Source organism: Camelus dromedarius, chromosome 1 (genome assembly GCF_036321535.1).
Source record: "Camelus dromedarius isolate mCamDro1 chromosome 1, mCamDro1.pat, whole genome shotgun sequence".
Lineage (NCBI taxonomy): Eukaryota > Metazoa > Chordata > Mammalia > Artiodactyla > Camelidae > Camelus > Camelus dromedarius.
Window position 1 is genome coordinate 121434772 of NC_087436.1, and position 25652 is coordinate 121460423.

Sequence of the window (25652 nt, forward strand, 5' to 3'; positions counted from 1 at the left end):
AGACACGTGCTGCTGAGTCACCAGGAGACGCTCTCAGGTCTGGAGAGCATGAGCAACTGGCCTGAGCTGAGGCCACGTGCTGCTCAGGTATTTCCTCAAGAAATCAGAGTAAGACCCGGCGCAAGTCCTGGGCCCCCCGGGCCGACCCAGCAGGGGGCGCTGTGATTCTCACGGCGGCCAGGCAGGTCTCCACAGAAATATCCACAGACTGTCGAGGGGTGACCATCCAGCTGCGCGAGTTTGTGGCTCTGCCACTTTGGGGCAGCTATTCCCCATTATTCCAAACTACGCTCGGAGCAACGACCAGCCCAGTGACTGCGGGAGTGCGTGGAGGACTGCTGAGCGAGGCAGGGACCCACCAGGGCCCCACGGGGGACCTGATCACAGGCGAACAGCAGCAAAGTCACAGACTGGCCTCTGACTTGCAAACGAGCTCCTCCCTAACAGCGTGGTGAACATAAACCGGTTCTCAGAGGCTCAGCAACACCCAGGGGATTCAGAGATTAGACATCTGGAACCTGAGCAGCGGGGGAACGGCCCCCCGGCCACAGGACACCCCCGGGGACACCACCCGGAGAAACCACTCAGCTTAACACTGACAAACTTTATAGCTCCAAGAAACCAGTATCTTAAAGGACGCCTTTAAGTGAGAACACACACGTATATGTCATTGAAACAGCAAGTACAGAACCATCCTACATTAGTCCAAGCTCACAAGCAGAATGAAAGTTTGGCATGAATCTATAAAGAGTCAGCCCAGGGCGAACTAAACGTCTGAAAGAAGAACAAACTGAGTCTGAGAGCCTGAGGTTTCTCGGGTCTCCACCCCACAAGCCCGAGAATGTGCTGCAGAAGGCGGCTGGCAGGGGTAGCCGGGCCACGCCGGAGGGCTCCCGTACGGGGCTGGGGGGAAGCACACGAGGTTCAGGGCACGCAGCTCCACTTCCACGACACTTACTCAAAGTGCTTCAAAGGGAAGAAGATGCAGAAATAAATCACTCCACTTTAGAGTCAAGGGTACTTCAGGGAACAGAAATGGAAATAAACCAAACTGTGGGGCCAGAACACACTCAGCAGAACGGCTCAACTGAAAACGAGCAAAGTTCGGACCCAGCGAGGATGCAGAGCCGCCGGAATTCGCACGCACCACCGCTGGAGGTGTAAGCTGGGGCCCCACTGAGGGGGCCGTGTGGCAGCACCCCGCGGAGCTGAGACAGACACTCCGCAACCCCACAACCCCATAACCCCAATTCTAGGCATCACGACTGGAAGCCGTACTTGTGGCCAAAAGACACGTACAAGAACGGGCTCAGCGGCCTCGCCAGTGGCAGCTGGAACCAAAGATGCCCCGACGTCCAGCTGCGACAGAAGGATGCGCTGAGGCACACTGGCACAGGGATGCTGAGCAGCGAAGACACCGCGAGAGCTACTGATGCGCGCAGTTCCGTGGAGGATAATCACAGAAACGTGATGTTGAGGGAAAGAAACCAGAAAGAAGGAATATGCTACATACTTACAACTTAAACAGACTCTGGCATTAAAAAGCCAGCTCAGTGACCACCTCTGGGGAGGAGGGAGGGAGCAGGGATGGGAGACAGCGTGGAGGCGGCTCCAGGGTGCCAGCCACACTGTATTTGTAGACCCGGGTGGGGGCTGCAGGGGGACACTTAGGGCTTGTGTGCTGTCTTGTATGTACGGTGCACATCAGTACAATAAAAGGCTCGAGTTTACTTAACAGGTAATTGTGAGAATGAGAAGACACCAGGGCCCCTGTCAGGAGACTTCTGACCAAACGCGCTGGATTAGACATGTGACCGACCCTCTGCCGCCCAGACACCTGATGAGAGTCGTGCACATACGTTCTTAAAAGCATAAACTTACTAGGACAAAAGAACACAACAGGGACAAAGCAGACTAGAGCAGTCAGCAAATTTTGGAAGCTAGAAAGTAAACAGGTGGTGACTGACTGACCCTCGGTCCCCAGGAAGAAGCCCTTTTGGGAGCTGGGGAGGACTGAAGCACCAACCAAGGCAAGCTCACTCAAGGCACAGAACTCCAAGAACGCTCAGGCCTGGGAGCACCAGAGACACCTGCGAGTGGGGTGGGCGTGGGGCCGGGGCAGCTGCCGGTCTAACAGCTCCCCGTGCAGACTGTCAGCCGCTCAGCCCAGACCCTCTCCTGTCCAGGCAGCTGGGCACGTGGCCTTTGCTTCTCCATCTGCAGTGGAGCTCAGGGATGTCCAGAGATGCTGGCACAGCTGAGGACAGACACGAGGCATAACAGAAAACAGAAATTAAGAAAAAGTCTGACCAGTGAGGCTGTTAGCCCCTCCGTCCAAGGGCCCCAGGACAAACGCGGCTGGGCCCCTGCCTCAGAGCAGGAGAAGGAGGAATTTTTCTCTCAGGATCATGACTGGCCCAAGAGGACAAGATTTCCTGACACTGGCATTTAAAGACCGCCCCCCCCCCCCGAAAGCAGGCTCACTATCCACTGCCTTGGGAAGTCGGTCAGGGGACGGACCCTGCCACATACTTGCTTCCAATAAGCTTTTTAGGGTCTTACTCACATGTGTGTGGATACTCGCTGACATAAAACAGGGCAGGGGACAGAACGAGGAGGTCAGAAGAAACACACAACGCGGAGGTCAAAGGAGGCTGCCAGGAGAACTGCCATCAGCAACTCAGAAAGATGAGAGTGCACTCAGGAAACAAGAAGGTGTCAGAAAGCATGAACATTCTGAACCAGGAACACGTTCTTAGAACTTACAAACACATGGCAGGAACAAAAACTCGACAGAAGGGCTGGAGGTAGACGTCTCCTAGAAAGTACAGAAAAAAGAAAAGGAAAAAGGAAATAAAGTGGAAGATAAAATACACACAAGTAACCAATTTCAGAAAGAGAGCACAGAGAAAGTAAGGTGGGGACTGTCAAAGAAAGAGACATAAGGACACTTCCCTGAGTGGGGGGCGGAAGGTTCCAGATCACAAGGCCTCCCGAGCCCGCAGCGCTCCCCCCTGCACAGAACAACGAAACCCTCCAGAGGAGGGCACGCGCAGAGCTTGGGCAAAGACTTCACATTCCCCAGGGAAGACGGTTCCCACCCCAGCGCCCTGCGCCCAGCCGAGAGAGGAGGAGGAACGAGGTGCTGCCACGAACGCAAAATCTCAAATGACGTGCTTCCCATGCGTCCCTTCTCAGAAAGCCGCTCCCCAGGAGCAAGCCCGGGATGAGAACACGCACCCAGGAGGCAGGCACCCGACAGGGGCGCCAAGACACAGCCGTGCGACAGACCCAAGGGGCACACGGACCAGGGTGGAGCAGCTGGAGAGCCCAAGACGGACTCCAGAGGAGGAAAGGGTCCAATAAATTGTCCACCACGAGCACCACTGTACTTCAACACACGTACAGTGCTGGTGGACGGTGCGAAGAGATGGAAGCCGTCAAAGAATAATAAGGAAATGAACAAGAGGCAATCACTGACTCCAGAAATACCTGAAAGCTGTGTGAAGAAACATGCCCACAGCACAGACACACCTCGCTTAGGCACCACAACGCACACACGCACACCGATATAAAGGTGGTAAAAAGACGGGAGAAGGCTTAGAGACACGTTCACCTTTTCTGTAGCGAAAAATTTAAAAATCCAAAACCAGCAGTATAAGCATGTTACTTGGAAATGTGGACGGAAACACCAAAAGGAACATTAGCCCAGGCCTGACCCCATGAAAAGGAGGAGATCAAGGATCTGTATGTAACCCTCAGACAAGGTGACGGGGGCACGATTTCCAGACATTGTAAACACACACTGAAGCAGGCTGGAAGGCTGCTGGCAGTCAAGTGGACCCGACGGCTGCAGGGCACTCGCACCCACAAGGCATCACTTGTGAGCGTCCTCCCCTCCCGCCTGCGGGCCAGGGACAGTCGCCCTTCCTCAGCGAGGCTAAGGGTCAGTCCAGTGACCAATCTGCTCGGGAAAAACGCCTTTTGATTCAGCCGGTATAAACCATAAACCATCTCTCCGCTCAACTCTTCACCCCGCAATTAAAACGCAGAAGTGGAAAAGGCCTTAGTGCGCCTCCGGGGAACTGAAAGACCTTATCCCGAATGATGAAGCACAGCCTGACCCACGAAGCACTCCCAGGGACTGCCGCAGAAGAGCCTTAGCTCCCCCAGGGCACGGCCACACGCTTGTGACTTGAGGCAATAACCCTACCTTAATTTCACTGTCGTTCGCAAAATTGCCAAAAGAAGCCATAATTTTAGGCACAGCGGCAGCCAAGGTCTCCTGAACAGACTCCTCGGGCCTCTTGCTCGCTCGAGCCAGGCAAGGCAGAAGGTTCACCAAGTAGGGCCTGCACGGGGACAGGGGCACAGGTTACCCTTCCACGGCAGCTTTAGTGAGAAACGCAAGTAGCTAGCTTAGTACCCGTTAGGGAAAAACAGCTTTTATAGGCAGAAGCGACCTTGCTGGAAAGAAACAAATAAAATGTTTAAAAATAGTTACAGTCGCGACACCAGGCCAAGGACCCCCCCCCCCCGGCTTCTCTGAAGAAGTGAAGCCAGGCCGGTGGGCCTAGGCGGCGCCCGGGGTGACAGCCCAGGGCGAGGCCTCCCTGGGCCTCGCGAGGAGCCCGGACTGTCCCAGCAGCTCCGGGACACGAGCAGAGCTTAAATAAGGGAATGGCGCAACCCAGTCACGCACTTTAAGGGCACTTCAGCTTCCAGGTGGAGAACCCGGGACGTGTGGCTTCAGAAATACAATCGATTTCTCAAAATAAGGACAGTAAAAGGTTACACAGGAAGACATTTCCTTAGTGGCTGTACCCCTACAATCACATAAGATTCCTACTACACTCAGGGTCAGTGAAATAAACCATTTTTCATATTAAAAGAGAGGGTTCCTGCCACTCCACCAGCCCAGCAGCAGGTAAAGCCAAGTGTCCAAGGACATCGGAACGTCTTGCTGGTGAAGGACTGAAGGAAGTGGCTGAAAACTGTGGTCCTTCTTTTGTTTTCCAGTCCATTAAGATAGAACTTTTTTCATTCAATCAAAACTTTAGTAACAGCTGAACATCCATACTTTTAACCTGTGTAACAGACAAAAGCGTGTTTTTCTATAATTCCTACAATAAGCAACAGCGAGTCTGGTGCTCAACCTGCGAACCATTTGACAAGGATCTTTTCAGCAACTACCGCACGCAGACCCCATTATCAGCGCTGGGCTGCAGCAGGGCCCAGACAGGGAAGACCCCGCTGTCTGTAGCCTCTCCAGGGAGGGTGGGACAGGAAATGACAAGCACGCTGATAAAGTGTGCAAGGGTCTCTCTGAGAGCGACAGGTGCTACGGAAGAAAAGTAACAGGACAACCTCGACTACACCTGGACAGAGTAGACAGCGAAAATCTTTAAAGAAATGACAACTGAGCCAAGATGTAAATAACAGTAACAATCCGGGGCATACAACTCACCTGCATTTCTGAGGGCGAACCAGGTGAGCCAGCTCAGCGAACCTCCACAGGGCAGCGCGCAGGCTCCGAGGAGCTCCATTCTGGCGGATTTAATGAGCGTGTGTTACTTTTACGAGACACGGACACTAGTCACCAAGAGAACTTCAAACAAACAAACAAAAAAACCTTCTCTTTTCACTGTTCATCTCTTTTTTTAAAGAAAAGGCCACTTAAATGTGTAAGTACTTTTGAAATTTTAAAGTCTAATGGGCTGCAATTATAAAGATTTTTTTAAATTACCATTTTCAATTCCCATCTCTTCTAATAAATAATGAAGAGTAACCTTTTGAAGAGATTAAGACAATAAAGACTACTTTACCAAACAGCACTTATTTCCTTCCAAAATTTTTACTTATTAAATAAAAGATAAACTGTCACATATACTGCTCAATACAGTGAAAACAGCAGCATTCTCTCAGTAATGGAAAACAAAAGCCTACCTTTTTAATTTCCTTGTAGAGTTCTAACTGTAACCTTGGGAGATTAGAATCCATCAAAGCCTGCAACCAAACACAAGAGATCTGTCCGTGAAGGCACATTCCATTAGCAGTTCTAAAGCCAAAAGGCAACCAAAACTTCAATCTGGGGGCAAAGTAGAATATACTGACAACTAAACTGAGAACCTATTCACTAAGAAAGAAGCATATAATTAAAGAAAGTTACAAAACAGACTAAATACGTTCACTTGAATTGTAAAAATGGAAGGAAAAAAAATGTAACTTTTATTACAATCAAATACTACATAATATCAAAATTAAACAGTAGTTCAAATTCATTCTCAAGCCCTTATAGTCAATTAAAGCACATTCTGTTGTATGATCCAGCATGAGCAATGCCCTGGAATCTGCGAAGCCGGCAGGGCAGGGACAGATCTCCAGGTTCAGGGCCCCTGGCTCTGGCATGGGGACACAGCTCTCAAAGCAGAATCCCACATCCTCTCCGAAGGTCTGCTCTTCCCCAGACACAAGGGTGTCCCAGGCCCACGGACCCGGTGATGCTCTGAGCCTGCTGGAGCCTTAGGCTCCTCAAAGCACATTTCTTGCCCCTTCTACTGGCTTACAGGACGAATCAAAAAATGGCTCCACGGCCAACCTCAACCCAGTAAGAATGGCTGATGGTAACCACCACCAGCAGCACAAAGTCCACGTTAGAGACAGCTTCTTAAAACGGAAGGAAAGATTTCTGTGCCCCACTCCCACCCATGGGAACCTCTCTTTTAAAACTGTGTTGCCAATGGCCTGTCCACCAAGAAGAGAGGGAAGACGTGACCAAGTCACCGTCGGAAAGCCCTCTTCCTTTTACGTGATGCTTACAAACTGAGCTGCTCTCAGGAATACTCAAGAAGGCTCAGCAAGCTTGAAAGTCAAAACAGGGTGATGTTTTGGGAGGTTCTGAAGTGTAACGATATCACAGAAATGTTTAAATCTTAAATCTGCTGTTTCAGTTTGTGCTAAAATTCCTTAAATAAGCACACCAAAGTGGACACACATATATTAAAACACTACCTTGCCAACAAAACCAGAAGGTATATCAAAGTTTTGTTTCATTTCATATGTGCTTTATAAACTAATATATCAAGCTTATTTTATTACAAAAGAAAACTAACCCTCAGACCCCTGACAGCAGCACAGGGCAGCGTGACGGTGACAAGCCACCTGGGCCCTCCCTGCTCTCGACCCCACATCCACACCGAGCGGACACGCACAGCGGCCGAGTGCAGCCCGGAACAGCCCGTCTGCCCCCACTCGCACTCTCACGCCACCGTCCTAGCTCAAGACCGCACTTTCTCTCCCCTGGACTCCTCGGCCTCCCTGATGGGATTCTGGGTGCAAGGGTCTCTCTCCACGCCAAGCCAGGCCACACGTCATCCCCAGGCAACTCTTCCACACAAAGCACTCCTCTGACACATTAAAGATCTTCAAGACATCTTCATGTTCTTCATTCTCTACCAAGTCAAGACAAACCCCCGAACTGACCCTAGTACTTCCCATTCTCTGCAGCGCTCACAGGGGTCACCCTCCTCTGAGCCTGCCACGGTCAGGAAGGTCCTGAGTCCGCTCACTCATCAGCCAGGAAGCCTGCCCTGCCTCCCAGACAGAAATCACCTCCGCCCCCTGACCGCCATGAGGAGCTGGCAACTACTTCTCTGACCTTAGGACTTATTCCACGTACTGAGTTACTTCTGTATAAACGCGCTTCCCCACCTGAGACTGTACGTTATCTGAAGGCAGGTGCACACTGTCAGGCTGAATCAGATCCCCAGTGTATTCTCCTATGTAAATGAAAAGCCAAATGTGCCCCCATTTTCTTGCCCCACAGAGTATGGTCCTCACCATAAGCATGTAACAAACTCAAAGAAAAAAACAAAAACAAAAACAAAAATGGAAGACAAAAGTCCAGGACCTGACTCCTAAGCACCCGTTCCTGCGTTCCCGCCCACCCCTGACACAGGGCCTGGGGCCATCCACACTCTCCAGGCCCTCCTGCCTCTGCCATGGCAAAAGGGCACACCAAGCCAGACCCTGGTCCCGCTCCCAGCCTGCGGACCCCAGAGACAAGCACGTCTGAGGAAGCAGACATCTGAGCAAAGCCAAATCTCGTTATGCCCAACTTTAAGCAGAAAGAAGAGGTTCAGAGATACAGACCTTGTCTTACATTCAGGGGCAAGACAGGGGGAGCCGGGACCTCTGCACGAGGGGACTAGAAACAAAGCAGAGGACGTGGGAAGGGCGCAGGGAGATGGCCAGGAGAGAACCAGGGCCCAAAGCTATGGCCTAGGGCCATGGCCCACGACCCCAGACACACACAGCAAGCCACTCTGTCCAGCAGCTCCCGGAAGCAGGTCTCTTCGCAGCGGACTGTCTCCATGCAAAACAACTGCTTTCTGTTAGGGTTGTTCTGTTCTCGGCCTTCCTCATCTGCTCCTACCATGCCCTCTTCAGGTTTCCTGACTCTAAGGATCACAGTGTAAAAACTGAAACATCAGGAAAAGCCTAGCCTGCTCCTGCCAGTGGAAATAATAAAAGCTGCAAAGATACTGAGGCCTGGAGAGAAGCAAGTGTAACTGAGAAAGTCCACCTGCAGTGTGCTGTGGGGCCCAGCACAGGCGAGCGTCAGCACCGACCACCTGGCATGGAGAGAAGGTTAAAGGGCCCCGGTCCCTTCATCCCCGTGGGAGGCGGGAGCCAAGCGGGAGCATGAAGTGCAAGGCCCGGGGGAGGCTCCAAAGAGCACTGCTGTTTTTCAAGACCCTAACAAAAAGCAAATAGTTAGGCTGGAGCTCTTGGTTCATCTGGCCAAGTATTACAAGGAAGAGAGCCTTCAAGGAAAAGGAAAAGATGCGGTCTTACTTAAATTTCATAGGAAGAACTCAAGACAGGGGAAAACAGTAAAAACCGGGAAGGCCCAATAAACAAGGATCCCTGCAGAGAAGGTAACAAGGTACATTTTCTCCTCAACAATCATCAAGAACCCGTCTCTGGAGAAGCCTCCTCGGCGCCAGCCGCCCTACAGCGGGGTCGCTACCTGCTCTTGGACACCAAATTCAAGAAGCTCATTCGCAAACGCAAAGGGGCCCCAGAAGGAGGTGGCCAGGGCGGCTGGGGACATGAACTACGAGGAGGGCAGAGTGAAAAAAAGAACAGTTTCCCAATACATTAAAAATTATGGGAGGATTTTATCTTCAACGGCAGCAGAAAACAGAAAAAGAGAAGGGTGGATTAGAGCTGCGGTGACCTCGAGTACAAACTCCTCATCAGGACAGGGTAAGAGGGGAGGACAGGTGTCCCCCACCCCCAGGTGGCTTCGTCAACCCTTCCTGGGAACTCCTACCTCCCACTCAGGTCGCGCTACTCCAGCTACGCTCCTGCAGAGGAACACCTTTACCTGCAAACAGCACCCCTGACCCAGGTCTAGGCAGATGCAGGAGAGTGACACCACAGGCAGATTCCACGCCCTGTCCCCTGCCTCCTCAGGGCCTTGGGTTTCGCTGCACTACACCCAAACAAAGTGATGCTTTCCCCAACGGCACCCAGTGGGCATCATCAGTGCCCACCCCTGGCCAATGTCCCACGCAGAATAAGGGCAAACACAGTTCCTTCTGGTTCAGTAGCAGCAGCAAGCTCACCGCAGACGTCAGAGCGCACCCAAACCACACACCATAACTGAAACAAGAGCAGACGTCCCAAGGGACTCGGCCACTCAAAACAAAGGAAGGCTAAATTCTGCTTTCTTCTCTTGGCCTGCAATGGTCACAGCTCGGAGAACGCCATCCACGAGGCTCTTACCTTTATGACCTTGTTGAGGCATTCGTCAGCCACCATCCTGACATCTGACTCAGCGTCATCGCTGCACAGCAGAAAAAGTTCCATGGCGATGCCCAGAAGTTTCTGAAACTCAGGAGAATTTCTAAGTAAAAAAAGGAGAGACTGTGTCAGACGAAAGGAACCTAAGAAGACATGATGATAAGAGGTAGTGAGGTACCTGGAGTCCTACATGGGATTATGGAACAGGAACAGAAAAAGGACAAGACATTAAAAGTCAAGGCTAGCGGCATACGGATATTGATTCATCAACTGTGAAACGTGCCAGAGTAACGGAAGTGCTAATAACCAGGTAACTGCATGTGGGGTTTACGGGAACACTCTATACTATCGCAATTTTTCTGTAGATCTGAGACTATTCTAAAATATTTTAATTTTTTTAGAGAAAGAGGTTGTACTTGCAAGGCAATCTCATTTTGTTTTAGTTAAAAAGTCTTAAAAGACACTGCTTTGTGAGTATTTTAACTCAATTTTTAAAAAGGCAGGAAAAAAAAGACATGGCTTCAGATACTTAAAACTCCAGATAGGCATCTGCCCTCTGCCAACAAGTTACTTTTACTTATAATATTCCCGGAATCTGGAAATTTGGTGTAGCATTATAACCCTTTTACTCCTTCTTAATCTTGCTTTCAGTGCTCTCCAAAGTGTAACCCCGCATCACTGCGGACTCGACACCATCGTGGTGAGGCTGTTTTGTTTCAGTCTCAGCTGGAACCTGTGCGATGTTAGTAAATGGCTTTTACAAGTTTAACTGAGAGAGACTGTTCAGGGAGCTGTGTCCAAACTGGCTCAGCACAGCCGAGGAAGACACACGCTGTGCGCATGGAACTGACTTCGCAGCGCGGTGAAGCGCGGCCAGGCGGTAACACAGCAATCCTGAAAGGGCTGCTGTTCTTGAAACATCCGAACCAGAGCGCAGCTCCATGATCTAACTCGAGTCCTCTGAAAGGGAGGCCTCGCCCTGCAGCCTAAGAGAAAGCGAAGGACCACATCAGCGATGACCAGCACACAAACAAGAGCAAGAAACGCGACGGGCCTCCCCGCAACACGTCAGACTCATTTCTGCGGAGCAAGCTCTGGACAAACAGCCGGGGAGAGGGCCCCGGGGGCCGGCCCAGCGCGCGCAGCTCTCCAGCGGGGCGCCCGTGCAGGGGGACGGGCGCTCTGTGTGCAGTTTCACACTCTCCAAAAGACACAACAGTAAGAGCAGGTAGAATTAGTATTATGTTTCATTTAATCCAGTATGTCCAGTATTGCTACTACTTCAACATGTAATCAATATGAAGAAATTACTGTGATACACAAGACAACAATCTTTCTTACAGCACATCTCAATTCTGACACAAAATTTTCATCAGAAATATTTTATTTGTACATGGATTTCATAAAATTCACAGTTAAAAAAGGCTCCCTTGCAACTAGGAGATAAATAAATTCTGGAGACCCAATGCACAGTTTAGTGATTACAGTCAATACTACTGTGTTTTAAACGTCAAAGTTGCTAAGAGACTAGATCTTAACTGGTCTCAACACAAAAACAGAAACGGTAATGACGCTCCGTGATTAAGGTGTCAGCTAACACTGCGGCGAACCCACATCGCACTGCGTAAACACATCTCACCCGCGTGCGCACCTCAGACTCCCGGTCTTACATGCCAATCATCTCTCACTTTTCAAAAAGGAAAAAGTGCGTTTACACACCGTTCCTAACCATGCTTAAGAGCTCTCCAATCACTACACCGTATATCAATTTTTAAACTTGATTTTAATAAACCAGATACAGGGCTACTTAGATTATCTGTTTCCTCTTGAGAGAGCTTTAGAAGTTTGTGTTTCAAGATCCTTGATCGAGAGTGAATTCACCGGCACAGCTTGTAACTCTGCCTGACAGTCCTGAGCGCCTGTGGCGCCTGGGCTGACGCCGTCCCCTCATTCCAGACACCGGGAACCTGTGGCCTCACTCCTTCCCGATCAGTCTTGCTAATTTTACTGACATTCTCAAAGAACCCCCTTCTGGCTTTACTGGTTGTCTACGTGCTTCTCGGTTTTTAATTCTGACATTTGTTCTTACCATGTCTGTTCTCCTGCTAAATTTGGGCTTCACCTGCTCTTCGAGTTTCCTAAGGTGAAAGCCACGTTGCTGCCTGACGCCTTTCTTTACCTTTACCAGGCATTCTGTGCTATAAATGTCCCTTTAACATCCGGCAGCAGCATACTGCAAGTTCTAAAATCCTTAGTTTTTATTTTCAATCAATTCAAAATACTTTCAAATTTCCCTTTTGACTTCTTCTCTGGCCCACGGGCCACGTGGAAATGTGTTATTTGTTTTCCACATATTTGGGGCTTTTCCAGACAACCTTTCTGTAACAGATTCCAATTACACTGAGGTCAGAGAGCCACCGCATTTCAGTCCTCTTACCCTAGAGAGCCGTCTTATGGCCCAGCGTGCGGCCTTTCTTGGCAAGCGTCCTGGGAGCACGTGGGAAGAATGTCTTCTGCTGTCCTGCATGGGGTCTCTACAAAAGGTCAATTAGCACACACAGGTGGGTAGTGGTTTTTCAAGCCTTCTAGATCCAAATTTTAAGGATTTCTGAGAGCAGCCACTGAAATATCTGCCCGTAACTCTGTCTGTCTGCTTTTCCTTGCACTCTGTCAGGCTGTGCTTCGTGCATTTTTGAAGCTCTGTGCGTAAGTCCGTCAGCACCTGGGCCAGATGAGGTCCAGCCCACCTGACGAACTGATGCCTTTGTTACTAGGAAACAACCATCCTGGTCCCGGCAGCAGCCTGGGGTTACGCACCCGCTTCACCTGCAATATAACCAGCCTGGCTTCCATTCGATCAGTGTCAGCGCGCTGAACCTCCTGCCATTCTTTGCTGTGAACCTGTGTGACCTTATATTTAATTTAATGAGTGTCCTGCAGGCGGCATGTCTGGGTCTCGCTTTCCATCCGACCTGACAAGCTTTTACACATAATGACATCACTGACATAACCAGGTTTAAGTACACCACTGTGCTGTCTGTCCCACGTGCTCTTTACATGCCTTTCTCCCTCTTCCTGCCTTCTTTGGGGCTGAGTACTGATTGCTATGATTCCGTTTTATCTCCTTTTTTAGTTTATTAGCTATACCTTTTGGTTGTGTTTTCAATTGCTGCTTTACAATCTAGAGTGCATGTCCCAGATCTGTCACAAGCTGCTCGGTGACAGTACCCCACCTCACACATAGACAAGAGGCTAACAGCAGCACTGGGACAGGTTTCCTGCAGCTGCTGGAACAAACTACTGGAAACTGAGGGGCTCAAACCACAGAAACCCATCCTCTCAGTTCTGGAGGCCAGATGTCCAAGGTGCGGATCACCGAGCTGCAGTCAGGGTTCCGGGGTGCTGTGCTCCCACCGGGATGCTAAGGGAGAACGGCTCCTGTCCTCTTCCAGCTTCCCTGCCAGCCGCTCCTGGCTGCATCACTCTGGTCCACCGGGCCGGCATCTTAAGCTCTGTCTTTGCTCCATCTTCACAGCACCTCGTCTGTGTGAAAGTCCCCTCTGCCTCCTCGTTGTAAGTATACACATGACTGCATGTAAGGTCCACCTGGACAACCCAGGATAATCTCTCCATCTCAAGATCCTTAACTTAATCACATCTGTAAAGACCCCTTTCCCTTACAAGGTAATGTCCACACAGGCCTCCAGGGATTAGGACCTGTATCTCGGCAGGGAGGGGACATCACTCTGCCAACCACAAATGCACAGCCGAGCCTTGAACGCAGGGGTTAGGAACGTGAACCCTCTGCAAAGTCGAAAATTCACGTATAGCTTATAGTTGGTCCCTGGTATCCACCGGTCCCAGTCCAGACTCAATCAACCGTGCACTGGGTAGCACTGCAGTATCTTTTGAAGAAAAATCCATGTATAAATGGACCCACTCCGTGTAGTGCAAGGGTCACCTGCGCCTCCACTTCGGCTGTTCCGGCCGCATGCTACTGTGCCATGCATTGTACTCCTACGTGCAATAAACCCCTAATATAGCTATTTTTGCTGTAAACAATCAACTAAATTTTTAAAAGATTGAAAGTAAGAGGGAAAGCCTCTTATTTACCCACTAGCTTTACCATTTCCGCTGTTGTCAGTCCTCTGTGTAGACCCAGAACGTCCACCTGAAACACTTTACTACTTCCATAGCGGTCGCCTGCTGGACATCAATTACCTCAGCTCTTGCGTGTCTGGAAGAGTCTTTACTCCACCTGTGTTTCTGAGAGAGCTTTTACACGGCGGACCGAGCTCCGGGGCCTGGCCCTCCCGGCAGACGTCGCCGCGCGGACCTCCGGTGCCGGCACTCTCACTTTTGGTCGCTTTAGGACTTTCTCATGTCTTGTCTCTACTTAACACATTCACTCCTTTCTCCAGCTTCCTGAACACATGAAATACAGTTGTGGTCACTGTTTTAACGTTTTCGTGTGCAAATTTTGCCACCCGGGCGATCGCTGGGTCAGCTTCAGCTGCCTTTTCTCTCCGCCGATCACGTTTTCCTGCGCCTTCGGCCATTTCTGACTGGATGCCAGACCTTGTAACTTCCGTCTTGTTGGGTGCGATATCCTTCTGAATTCCTATAAATATTCTTGAACTTTGTTCTGGAATGCAACTAGGTTACTTCGGAGGAGTATGACCATCTTGGGTGTTGCTTTTAAGCTTTACTAGGCAGGGTCAGAATGACATCTGTGTCTCGGGCGACGTCGCCCTGTCGCGAAGGCAAACCCCTCTGAGCTCGCTCCGCACCTCGGGAAGGATGAGGCTGTCCACGCCGGCTGCCGTGAACAGGAGCTCTTCCTGCCCTGTGTGAGCCTCAGCACTGGCTCCCTCCCACTCCTTCAGGTGATTCTACCCCGGCCCTGGCTCAGTGTGTGCAGCACCCCTGGGAAGACCTGAATGAGGGCGCTCGGAGGGCTCCAGGGGCCACTCCTGCAGTCTCTCCTCTCTGGTGCCCTCCCCAGCGGGCTCTGGCCACCCTGCCTCCCGAGGCAACCAGCTATGTCTCCTCCTCTCAGCACCCTCCGGGCTCTCCTGGGTTCCCCTCCTCGGGTCCTGGCTGGAAACTCCCTCCAGGCAATAATCTGGGGAAATACGGCTCACTGCATTAGTCTTCAGTTTTTCCAGAAGAGCCTGATGCCTGATGCCTTGACAACTATTGTTACATAAATTTTATCCATTGTTTTAGGCAGGAAGGTAAATCCTTCTTAGCCAGAAGCAAAAAACTTTCAAGATTTTTTTTAACCTAATTTTTAACATCTTATTGGTATCTTTCCTGGTCACAAATATAAATATCTATAAAGCATCCTTCATAAACCATCTTACTTTTTTTTCAGTTCCCCTGTGGGTAAGTTGTTAAGACTACTTTTTATTTTCTAACAGGATGAAGCGCACTGCACAGACAGCATCACACCTTCCCAACGACAAGCTCCTGACGGGAAACGGCCAAGTCTGACACAGACAGAGTTTGCCAAACTGCCTTTTAAAAGGTGGTATCACCTCTGACAAAATCCTGAGTATTTTTTAATGCTTGTCAATTTGACAGGTTTAAAAAGTTCATATTTTTGTTTTAGTCCCAGTCCACTGGTTACTAGTAAATACTAGCATTTTCCAAAGGAGGCACAAAGTCAGTGCTAGCCGCCATGTTTACTGGCCCAGTCACAGTTCGTTTCCCAATTACCGCCTCGCGGCCTTTGCCTGTTTCCCTACTAGGATGATGGGCTTTTTCTTCATGACTTACAACCACTCTTTTAGAAGCTATTAAGCCTTTGATATACATGCGGTCAATATGCGTATCATATTTCCTCAAGTTGAATTTACGTACTTTTAAGTTTAAAGTGGATTTTGACATTCTGAACCATACTCCAGATAAAACGTTTTCCTTTTACTGTTAGCATTCCACAGCCTAAGATTAAATGTTCTTTCTGTAGTAATGACTTCATTTTTTAAATTAGCCTGGCATTTCTGTTTGTTTGCAATATGAAGGAGACATAGTTTTCCTTCACCTAAACAGACGGTTGAGGCAATAGCCCCCCTTTTCCACACCAGCACAAACACTGCTTTTGCCACAAACTCACACACACACACTTTCCCGCTTCCTACTCTGCATCTTCTTTGACGCCTGCTTTTAACGCCACGTATACTGGGTCTCACCATATGACTAACGGTTTCAGATTTTCTTTGCAACATTTATGTATTTACTCTTGCAGACAAGTAAGTTGAATAATACCCCTACTAGAATTCTGATCAACCATTTTAAATTTATGGATTAATTTAGCCAGAATTCAACTTTATGATAAAGAAATCTAGAGGGAAGTAGTGTGGTGGCGCAGAGATCTGTCACTGTCACTTCATTGTCTTCCTACAACATTTCTACAAATTAGATAGAAACAAAAATCACCCACGGTATCTCACAAAAGGAATGAGTTCATCTAAAACGAAGTATTCTGAAATCACTTTGAAAGTATAAAATACAAAAGCAAGGTGCCATCAAAAATAAGTGAATCACCAAGTTTCTGCCAGTACTAAAATCAAGATTATTATTCTGAGAAAAGAAATGTTCACATATTGAGGTCTGAGGAGGTCATTCTGGCCTATACACAAGTCAACTTGAATTTGGTGCTGACTACAACAGCCTGTCTGTGGCCTCTCAAACATACACTGTACGTCTGCTTTCATCATTAAAGAAAAGGGCACACTGACCAGAAGTAAAGAATGTCCGTGTTAAAAATAAAGACTAAATGCCTCCCGTCCTGGGACACCCCTGCTGGTCCTCCTCTGATGACAAGACTCTCTTTACAGGCGCCAAAGCCCTTCTGTATGTGCAGATCTGTTTGTTTGTTTGTTTTGCAACCTTGAAGGAACATATCCCTGACTTGTTTGATGTTCTTTGTTCTGATAAGATACAAAACTGTGCTGAAAACCCTGCTTTCCCGGAGCAGTTTCTCAGAGTGATCTGAGAGGCTGTCTTCCGGGCTATCGTCCTCAGTTTGGCTCAGATAAAAGTTTTTTCTATTCCTATTACAGATTATTTATTGATTATTTTCATCGACAATTCTCAGAGCTTCTTCTAGCAGGTTATAGAGAGCTCTTTCCAGCTTCCAGTAGAAAAATAACATGAATGATTTATTCCAAGGGAAAGAAAAGCCAAGGGAGAAGTATTTCACACATGCCCATCTGAGTAACAGAATTCAGAAATCATAGGGACATCCGTCTCCTATTCGGCCTTCAGAAACAGGACTGAATATCTACCGTCCACAGCCACCAGAAACAACAGGCAGAAGACAGAGAGTCAAAAGCGAAGAGAGTAAAGAGAGCTAGCAAAGAAGCCACACCAGAGGTGCTGCCGGGTCACCCCAAGAAAGGCCCAGCCGGGAGGCCGGCCTCGTCAACTGCCCGTGATCACCCCTGGAGAAAGGCCCAGCTGGGAGGCCGGCCCCCAGTCAACTGCCCGCGACGCCCAGAGGCACGAGGAGCAGGCAGAAGCCACGCTGGGGGCGCGAGCACCCTGGCAGAGACAGAAGCAGCCGAGTGCCAAACAAAAGCCAACGGAAGACCACGATGACCGGACAGGCTCCTGGACAGGCCCGCATTGTTCCAAACACTGCAATAATGTACAAATATCAAATAAAAGGTGACGTGTAAATGATTTCAGTTACCAGGAGTGCTAATTAAACATAATGGTTACAATTATTCTGTGTAAGATTACACAAAGGAAACATTACTCATTCCAGTGTCTGGGTATCCTTGATACATACAGCCAGAAGTATGGGGAAGGGAGACGAAGAATATTGCCCACTAAGAATGAAAATACACAAGGTTTTTATTTTCACTGCAAAGTTAAAAGTGCAGTTACCTGAGAGACTGCGCCACTATGTTTTCACATATGGTCAGACAGTGATTCACACGGTCTTTCTTGGTGGCTGAGAGTTCTTTCTTTCTGAAAGGAAAAAAAGAGGAAGGGAAGTGAGCCTGTGTTGAGTTACTCACTCCATTAATTTTTATGTGGCATTCACTATTCAGTAGCATCTCTTGACTCCCAGCAGTAAACCACGCACGCCGTGTGGGGGCAGGGCAGGGGTGAGGCCAAGGAAGCAGGGAGGAGCTCGGCCCAGGGTTCCCACACAGCAAGGCTCCGCAGAAAAGTCAAGGGATGTTGCGAAGGCACCTGGTTCTCCACGTTAGAAAGGAGAAACTGCAGTGCAAACAGTGCTCATCCAAGATGACGCTGACGAGGGCACATGTGACTCAATGAGGCACAATCCTACCACACATACCGTGTGTGCCAAGCTGCATCCACTCCCCCAGTTCCCATTAACTGACAGCAGTCAGCACACCACACGGACCTCACACGATTAGGTATAAAATACTGTCTGACAACAGCTTATTGCTTCTATACCCCCAAACAGCAAGAAATAGGCCCCATGCTCAGAGCCTTTCTCAAAAGCCTCCTAGCAAGACTTCTTAGCCAAATGACAGAAGATAAACAGCCTGATCAGGAAGACGAGGGAGGTGGGGATGAGCCCAATCCAGGGTTTCCTATACAACACGGCTCCATAGAAAAGTCAGGGCATGGCCTCAGACTATACTGCAAAGCTACAGTAATCAAAACAGCATGGTGCTGGCACAAAGCAGACACAGAGGTCAGTGGAACAGAATAGAGAGCTCAGAGATAAACCCACACACTCTTGGTCAATTAACCTGTGACAAAGGAGGCAAGAACACACAATGGAGAAAAGACAGCCTCTGCGACAAGTGGTGCTGGGAAAGCTGGACAGCCACCTGTGGAAGAATGAAATTAGAACCTCCCCTAACACCATACACACACATAAACGCAAAAGGGATTAAAGACCTAACCACAAGACCAGATAGCATAAGACTCCTGGGGGAAAACGTAAGCAGGACACTCTGACATAAGTTTCAGTCCGTCTCCTACAGTAATGGAAACAAAAGCAAAAATAAACAAATAGGACCTAATTAAACTTAGAAGCTTTAGCACAGCAAAGGAAACCATAAACAAGATGAAAAGACAACCTACAGGACAGGAGAAAATATTTGCAAACAATGTGACTGACAAAGGATTCATTCCCAAAATATACAATCAGCTCATACAGCTCAATATCAAAAAAACAAACAAGCCAACCAAAAAATGGGCAGAAGACCTAGACATTTCTCCAAAGAAGACATGCAGATGGACAACAGGTACATGAAAAGACGCTCAACATCACTAATTACTAGAGAGATGTAAATCAAAACTACAATGACGTACCACCTCACATCGGTCAGAACGGCCATCACCAAAAAGTCCATAAATACACCAGAAATTGACACAACATTGTAAACTGGCTGTACTTCAATTTAAAAAAAATTTTTTTAAGTCTACAAATAGTAAATGCTGGAGAGGGTGTGGAGAAAAGGGAACCCTCCTACACTGTTGATGGGAATGTAAACTGGTACAGCCACTATGGAAACCAATATGGAAGTTCTTTCAAAAACTAAAAATAGACTTACGATATGATCCAGCAATCCCACTCCTGGGCATATATCCGAAAAAGAAAAAAACTCTAATTCAAAAGGATGCACATACCCCAATGTTCACAGCAGCACTGTTTACAATAGCCAAGAACATGGAAGCAACCTAAATGTCTATCAACAGATGACTGGATAAAGAAGATGTGGTGTATGTACACAGTGGAATACTACTCAGCCATAAAAAAGAATGAAATAATGACATTTGCAGCAAAATGGATGGACCTCAAGATGATCATACTAAGTGAAGTCAGACAGAGAAAGACAAATATCATATTATATGATTTACTTGTGGAATCTAAAAATGATACAAATGAACTTATCTACAAAACAGAAACAGACTCACAGACATAGAAAACAAACTTACGGTTACCAAAAGGGAAAGGGGAGGGGGAGGGATAAATTTGGAATTTGGGATTAAGAGATACATACCACTATATATAAAATAAACAACGAAGACCTACTGTACAGCACAGGGAACTATATTCAGTATCTTGTAATAACCTATAAAGGAAAAGAATCTGAAAAAGAATATATATATATATATATATACACACACACACACACACAGACACACATAAAACTGAATCACTTTGCTGTATGCCAGAAACATTGTAAATCAACTATACTTCAATTAAAAAAAAAAAACCTGCTTAATAAAAACAAGGCAGGAGATGTTAAAGCTGCCCACACCCCGCCCACACCCACAGCTCCAGACGCCTTCAAGGAGCCACAGAAAAAAGGGAGAAAGGGACAATCCAAAGAGGAAGCCAAAAATAAAGCAAACTTAAGAACTGCATCCAGAAAAGAATTTGAGTGTGAAAGTCACCAGTGCGTTGTACTAACTAGAAACACGGAAACCAGAAGACTGTTAAGTTTTTGAGAGCATTCTATTACCTAAGGGGGGAAAGAAAACTAACGTACAAACACCAGTGACTATTTAATTTATCCCTAATGCTACCTTCAGGCTCCAAAAAGTACATCTGAAGAAACAGGCTCTTACAACTGTGCAAATCCAATAAAGACACACCCTCCAAAAGGCACCTCAGATGTGTCCGGGGAAGAAAGCAGACAAGGAAGAGCCTCCAAGGGGGAAAGTCAGGGGCCCAAGGGAAGGACAGGTGGGGCCTGAATGAGAGCTGCTTGCGGAAGGGCGCCTGACGACTGCCCAGTAGAAGTTCACCCCGTGAGGACTGGTGGCTGCGTGTTTCCCACTTTCCTGAAAGAGACTTATCCTGAGAAGCCACACTGAAGACTGCTAGTCATCCATCAAAATGCCAGGCTTCCCTCTCTCGACACGTGGCTCCAGCTGGAAGTTCCACTGCCGAGCCTCCCTGCAGCCAGGGACAGACACGTGACTCCGTTCTCAGAGGAAGTGGGATGGGAAGTAGCAGAAGGAGCTTCCGCCTGGCTGGCTTGCCCCGGGCATCTCCCCTTTCAGTTCCCTCCAATTGGAACAAACAGCCCTAACACCCAGTTTTTGATTCTACAGATAAAGACAATAGAAGGCTGCAGAGCAACAGGATGGAAGGAACCTGGACCCCAAGTGACCCCCACCTGCCCCCCAAGTTACCCACTTCAAAAGCGCTATGAAACACCCAAACATCCTGCACCCGGTGGGTGGATAAACAAACCACCACAGCCAAACAGTGGAACACTGCCCGGCAGTGAAAAGCAGCAAACCATCGACGCACACACGGACGGACCTCAGCGCACAGCTGCAAGGCTGCACGCAGTTCCGGTCACTCCACGTCCTGCAGGGACGCAAAGTGGTCAGCCATTTCCAGGGCCAGGCTGGGGGCCAGGGGAGCCTGACAACAAAGGGGCATGGGGTGGGGGGGAAGCCTCTGGAGGTGATGGAGCTGTTCTGAATCTTGAGTGTGGCAGGAGTTACACAGCTTTACGCATCTGTCAAAACTTAGCTCTGTACACTAACAAGGGCACATTTCATTATGTATAAATTACACCTCAATTTAAAGGAGGAAGGAGAAAGTGCTGTGCAAATTTAAATACTCTCTTCTTTGAACCGCCACATTAAGGAGTTTCCATTACAGCAGCTTAGAGTTTACCTAATTTAAGACAGCCATCGAGAAAATTAAAGAACACTGACCACTTTAAGCATTTTAGAAAGCAAACCAACTCACTTATCCATTACCCTTTGATTTCCAAAATGAAAATCTGCCAAGGCCTTAAGCGAACTGAATTCAAACACCCAGACTTCTAGCTACGTAGACAGTGGTCCCTCCATAGGCAGCCTCTCACATTGGGCTCTACACCGATTCCTAGGGGAGAGGTGATCAGAAAAAGTTCGACAAACACTCAACTAAGTGGACCTCACAACTTAATGGAGGTCAGAGTAGAAGCATTCACGACCTCAGATTCTCAGCACTCAGAATCTAAGCAGAACCTCCACCTCCCAACCCGAAAGGTGGTGGGCATGTGATTCACGGCAAGTGCCTGCACCCTGAGTCTGCATTTTTCAACTGTGACTGAAGGGGCTCAGCTGTATGAGTGGCACCCAGGGGTCTCTGAGGAGCCAGTCCTGACCAGTTGGTCATGGCCACCCAGGGCACAGCCTGGAGAGCACTTTGAGGCCTCACCTGCACTCGGAAGACAGACTGCTGTGCTGAGTGCCGGGGGCTGCCACGGGCCAGAGAGGGAGGGACGCCCAAGGACCCCTCAGGCTGCATTATCGCAGCAGGTACGAAGCACAAAATGCTGCCTGGACTTGGTAAGACAGCGCCACGCGCTGACACAAGCAGAATGTCAACATGCCAACCATTTCCGTGGTTACAGATGACCATGCAGGGTTTCCAGGTGTAGATTTCCCAGTAGAGCCACCAGGGCACCAAAAAAGAGTAAAAGTTAATGGCTGCACACAAGTTACCCATGTGCCTGATGGAGAACTGGCTAGGCCCACGGAACACTCATCTATCTTTTAAGAAGTAAGAAATACAAACGTGAGTTTTAAAAAGAACTGTCTCTCTCCTCAGGTGTGGAGTAAAAGAAAGGAATACAGTTAACAATGACAATGACAATGACAACACAGCTCTCTAGACCTGCTGCCTCATTTCATTAAGACCTGCATGTGCTGTTCCCCATGCCAGGACTTGAGCAGAAGTTTATGAACTAGCAAAAAGTCAAAGACAGAACACTGATCTCACCCAGTAAAATAAAAACACCTTCTTCCGTTGTCTGCTTGGGTCCAGCTCCTCCTCTGTGCTCCTGGTGGGGGAAGGCCTGCCTTACTCACCCAGGACACTACCCCAGGCCCTGATCGCCCCAACCACGCTCTTTGGTAGTAACTGTTCCTGTAATTACCTTCCGAGGGGTGATGGACAAACAGGAAGGACCGTACAGTGCCTCTGCCACCAGCACTCAGCACATCTACACTGGGGAGGTGTTTCGTGGGCCGGTAACAAAGGAGTGGATAAGTAAGTGTTTTCTCTAGGAGGGCAGGTTAAATACACATTGACACTGACTCAAAGTTCTTTTTTTTTTTTCAAATGGCAGTACTGGGGCTTGAACCCAAGACCTCGTGCATGCTAAGCACACGCTCTACCGAGCTATACCCTCCCCCAACTCTAAAGTTCTTGAGTCAGTCTTACAAGTAGGATTCAGAAGATAAATGACAATTACTTTAAACATGAGTTTCTAGAACCAAGAGATGGAAAGAAAAGTAGAAACAGCAAAGCTTAAAAAGGACAGAAATCGTGGAGCAACCCCACAGGCTTGAACCCAGGCACCACACGGAGCCCGAGCCGCAGCCCTGGGTTCTCTGGCTGCAGCCGAGACACCAGTGCCGCAGGCTCCTGAGGACCCTGACTGTCACGACCCTCCTGCCAGAAAGAGGGCTGTGCGCTTCCTATCACCATCAGCTACGAAGAAAGCGTATGTTTTATATTTTTCTTCCTAATTCATCCACAATCATTTTCCAGCAATCCAAACACTTTCGAGGGAAAAAAAAATCTGCCATAGTATATTTAAACTTAACCACACTCAGTAGATAACCCCCAAATCATAAGATTCTTCAGGCTGACAGAGTCAGTCTTCAACAGTTACTAGTCTTACTATTAAAATTCAAATAACTACTAAGTACCTATTCTGAGTGAGAAGCATGATGGCTACCAAAATACTTTGATTTTGCTCCTTTTTTTCTTAAATCCACTTTTATTCCGAACATGGTTAAAAGTGTGTAATTAACATATTATCATTAAAGAACTACAAAATCTTACTACGTCACAGCCAAACTCTAAAAATATTAGTTTAGGGGTTGAGGGGTACAGCTCAGTGGTCGAGCACACACTTGGCACGCATGAGGTCCTGGGTTCAGTCCCCAGTACCTCCGTCAAGGGAAAAATTTTAAAATACCAGTTTAAAAAGTCAGGCAAGTGTAACCAAAATCTTATAAAATCTCCTCTTCTATCACACTGAAGCATACCCACATTTTAAAGTGTGAGGGTCAGACTTTACCCTCAGACACCCCAACAAAAAGACATTAAGCAAAAATATCAGTAAATGAAAAAAACAATCCTTCCAGCGCCACCCACTGAGAGGTTATCAGGGCAGCAAGGTAGTTTTATCAGCAAAAGTAACAAGCACTCCCACCTGGTGCAGGCCCAGTACAATCTGGCCTCAGGCTACATACGTTCCAGCCTCTATCCCTGGTCAGCATGCAAACCTGCAGGGCAGCACAGTCATTCTGGCCGTGCATCTTCAGACTCAGTTCTTGCACATTCCACAGTCCCTGCCTAAGATCCCGCCTTCTCATCTTATTTGGTCCAATACACGAACCCAGAAGTTAAAGCAAACTACAACGATCTCATTCTCCCGCGGAGTTTAATTAGACTGATGAACTGATATGTCTGACTGACTTGTTCTACGTAAAGAGTAAGTCTGGAGATCGATGTGAAAACGGAACCTCCCTGCTCTGGGCAGGGACTGGCTGAACAGGGTGAGTGCTGCACAAACCGGGTAAGAACAGTCCTGACCCTTCAACTGTTTCTGGTAAACGTAGTCATTTTAAATCTACCTTTAAAATGAAAACAAACCTCAGTCAGCCCCTCTAACTGTGCAAAGAAGCAATCCGTACATAAAGACGCACTTGCAAGGAGGGAAATACAAGAATCAAGGACTCCACAGCATACTACAATCACATGAACATGCTTACCAAGGAACTAACTCTGAACATGGGAATTCAGGCCCTGTCATCTAAATTCTTGCTTTTAGAATTGTTATTTTAAGATTACACATGAGAAATCTGATTCCAGGTTGAGGTTGTGCAAGCTGGGCCCTGGACTACCCAAGGAACGGAAAACAATCACTCATCTTGTGCTCATCTGGCTGTTCGTCCTCACATGTCCTCTCACGTCCACATTTCAAGTCGGTGCCCAGCCCCCACCCCACCCCAGGGAGCAGAACCAAGAGCCAGAGACTGCCTGCCTGCAGGAGCAAGGCAGTAGGTGGCCGGGCAGGGATCCAGGTCTTCTGATTCCACACCAGCGGCTCCTTAACTGTTGCCAAGTGTAGCACCAATGTGAGAGTGTCCCTGGAAAATTAGGACTCTGTCAGAGAGATTATTTTCTAAGAAGGAAAGAGACACCAAAAGTCATTTTGGAATTATATTTCGTACATAATTTTAAAATAAAAGTACTGTCTGATTAGGGGAACCAAGGCCCAAGATCTCCCACCTCACGGTCTTCGGCAAAGGGCTGTTAACGCCTTCTTCTGGTGATTTAACTGAAGACGGTAACAACTACCAGCAACGAAGGTGCAAGTCAAAATCCAGTCTGTTATGCTCCGTGAACGAAGCCTCACACCAAAGCCCCCATGCTGTGTGATTCTGGCTGTAAAAAATGTCCAGAACAGGCAAATCCAGAGACAGAAACAGATCAGCGGTTGCCGGGGGCTGGGAAAGGGAAAACGGGGCGTGACCGCTAATCGGGAGGAGGCTTCTTTTCCAGGGGGGTGAAATGCTCCAGAAATTAGACAGTAGTGATGCTTACAGAACCTTGTGAATATACTGAGAATCACCAAATTGTACATTTTGAAATGATGAATTTTATGATACAAAAATCACAATCTCGATTTTTTAAAAAATCTGTCTGCAAATCCTGACAGCTCTTCTTCCCAGGAGGAAGGAACCTGACCACTTCTTGCCACCTCACTGCCGATATGAGTCTGGGCACAAGCTGCCAGCACCTCCAGCTTTGATCATTTCAGGAGCCTCCCCACTGATTTGATTACTTCAAATCAGCTTTATTTTCACAGCCT

General features: G+C 48.2%; 1 protein-coding gene across 6 annotated transcripts in view; it reads right to left on the bottom strand.

Annotated features, from left to right (window-relative positions):
• The window catches only part of HTT (huntingtin), a 123207-nt gene that overhangs the window by 90418 nt on the left and 7137 nt on the right, over nt 1-25652 (bottom strand). For all 6 annotated transcript variants that reach the window (XR_010382028.1, XM_064488554.1, XM_031438376.2 and 3 more), the window contains exons 2-6: nt 17707-17790; nt 9793-9913; nt 5947-6006; nt 5468-5547; nt 4214-4352 (exon numbers count right to left, since the gene is read on the bottom strand). Coding sequence is in view for 5 of the 6 variants with exons in the window: in XM_064488554.1 (XP_064344624.1) it covers nt 4214-4352; nt 5468-5547; nt 5947-6006; nt 9793-9913; nt 17707-17790 (484 nt within the window). In the remaining variant the exon portion in view is untranslated. The remainder of the gene's footprint in view (nt 1-4213; nt 4353-5467; nt 5548-5946; nt 6007-9792; nt 9914-17706; nt 17791-25652) is intronic.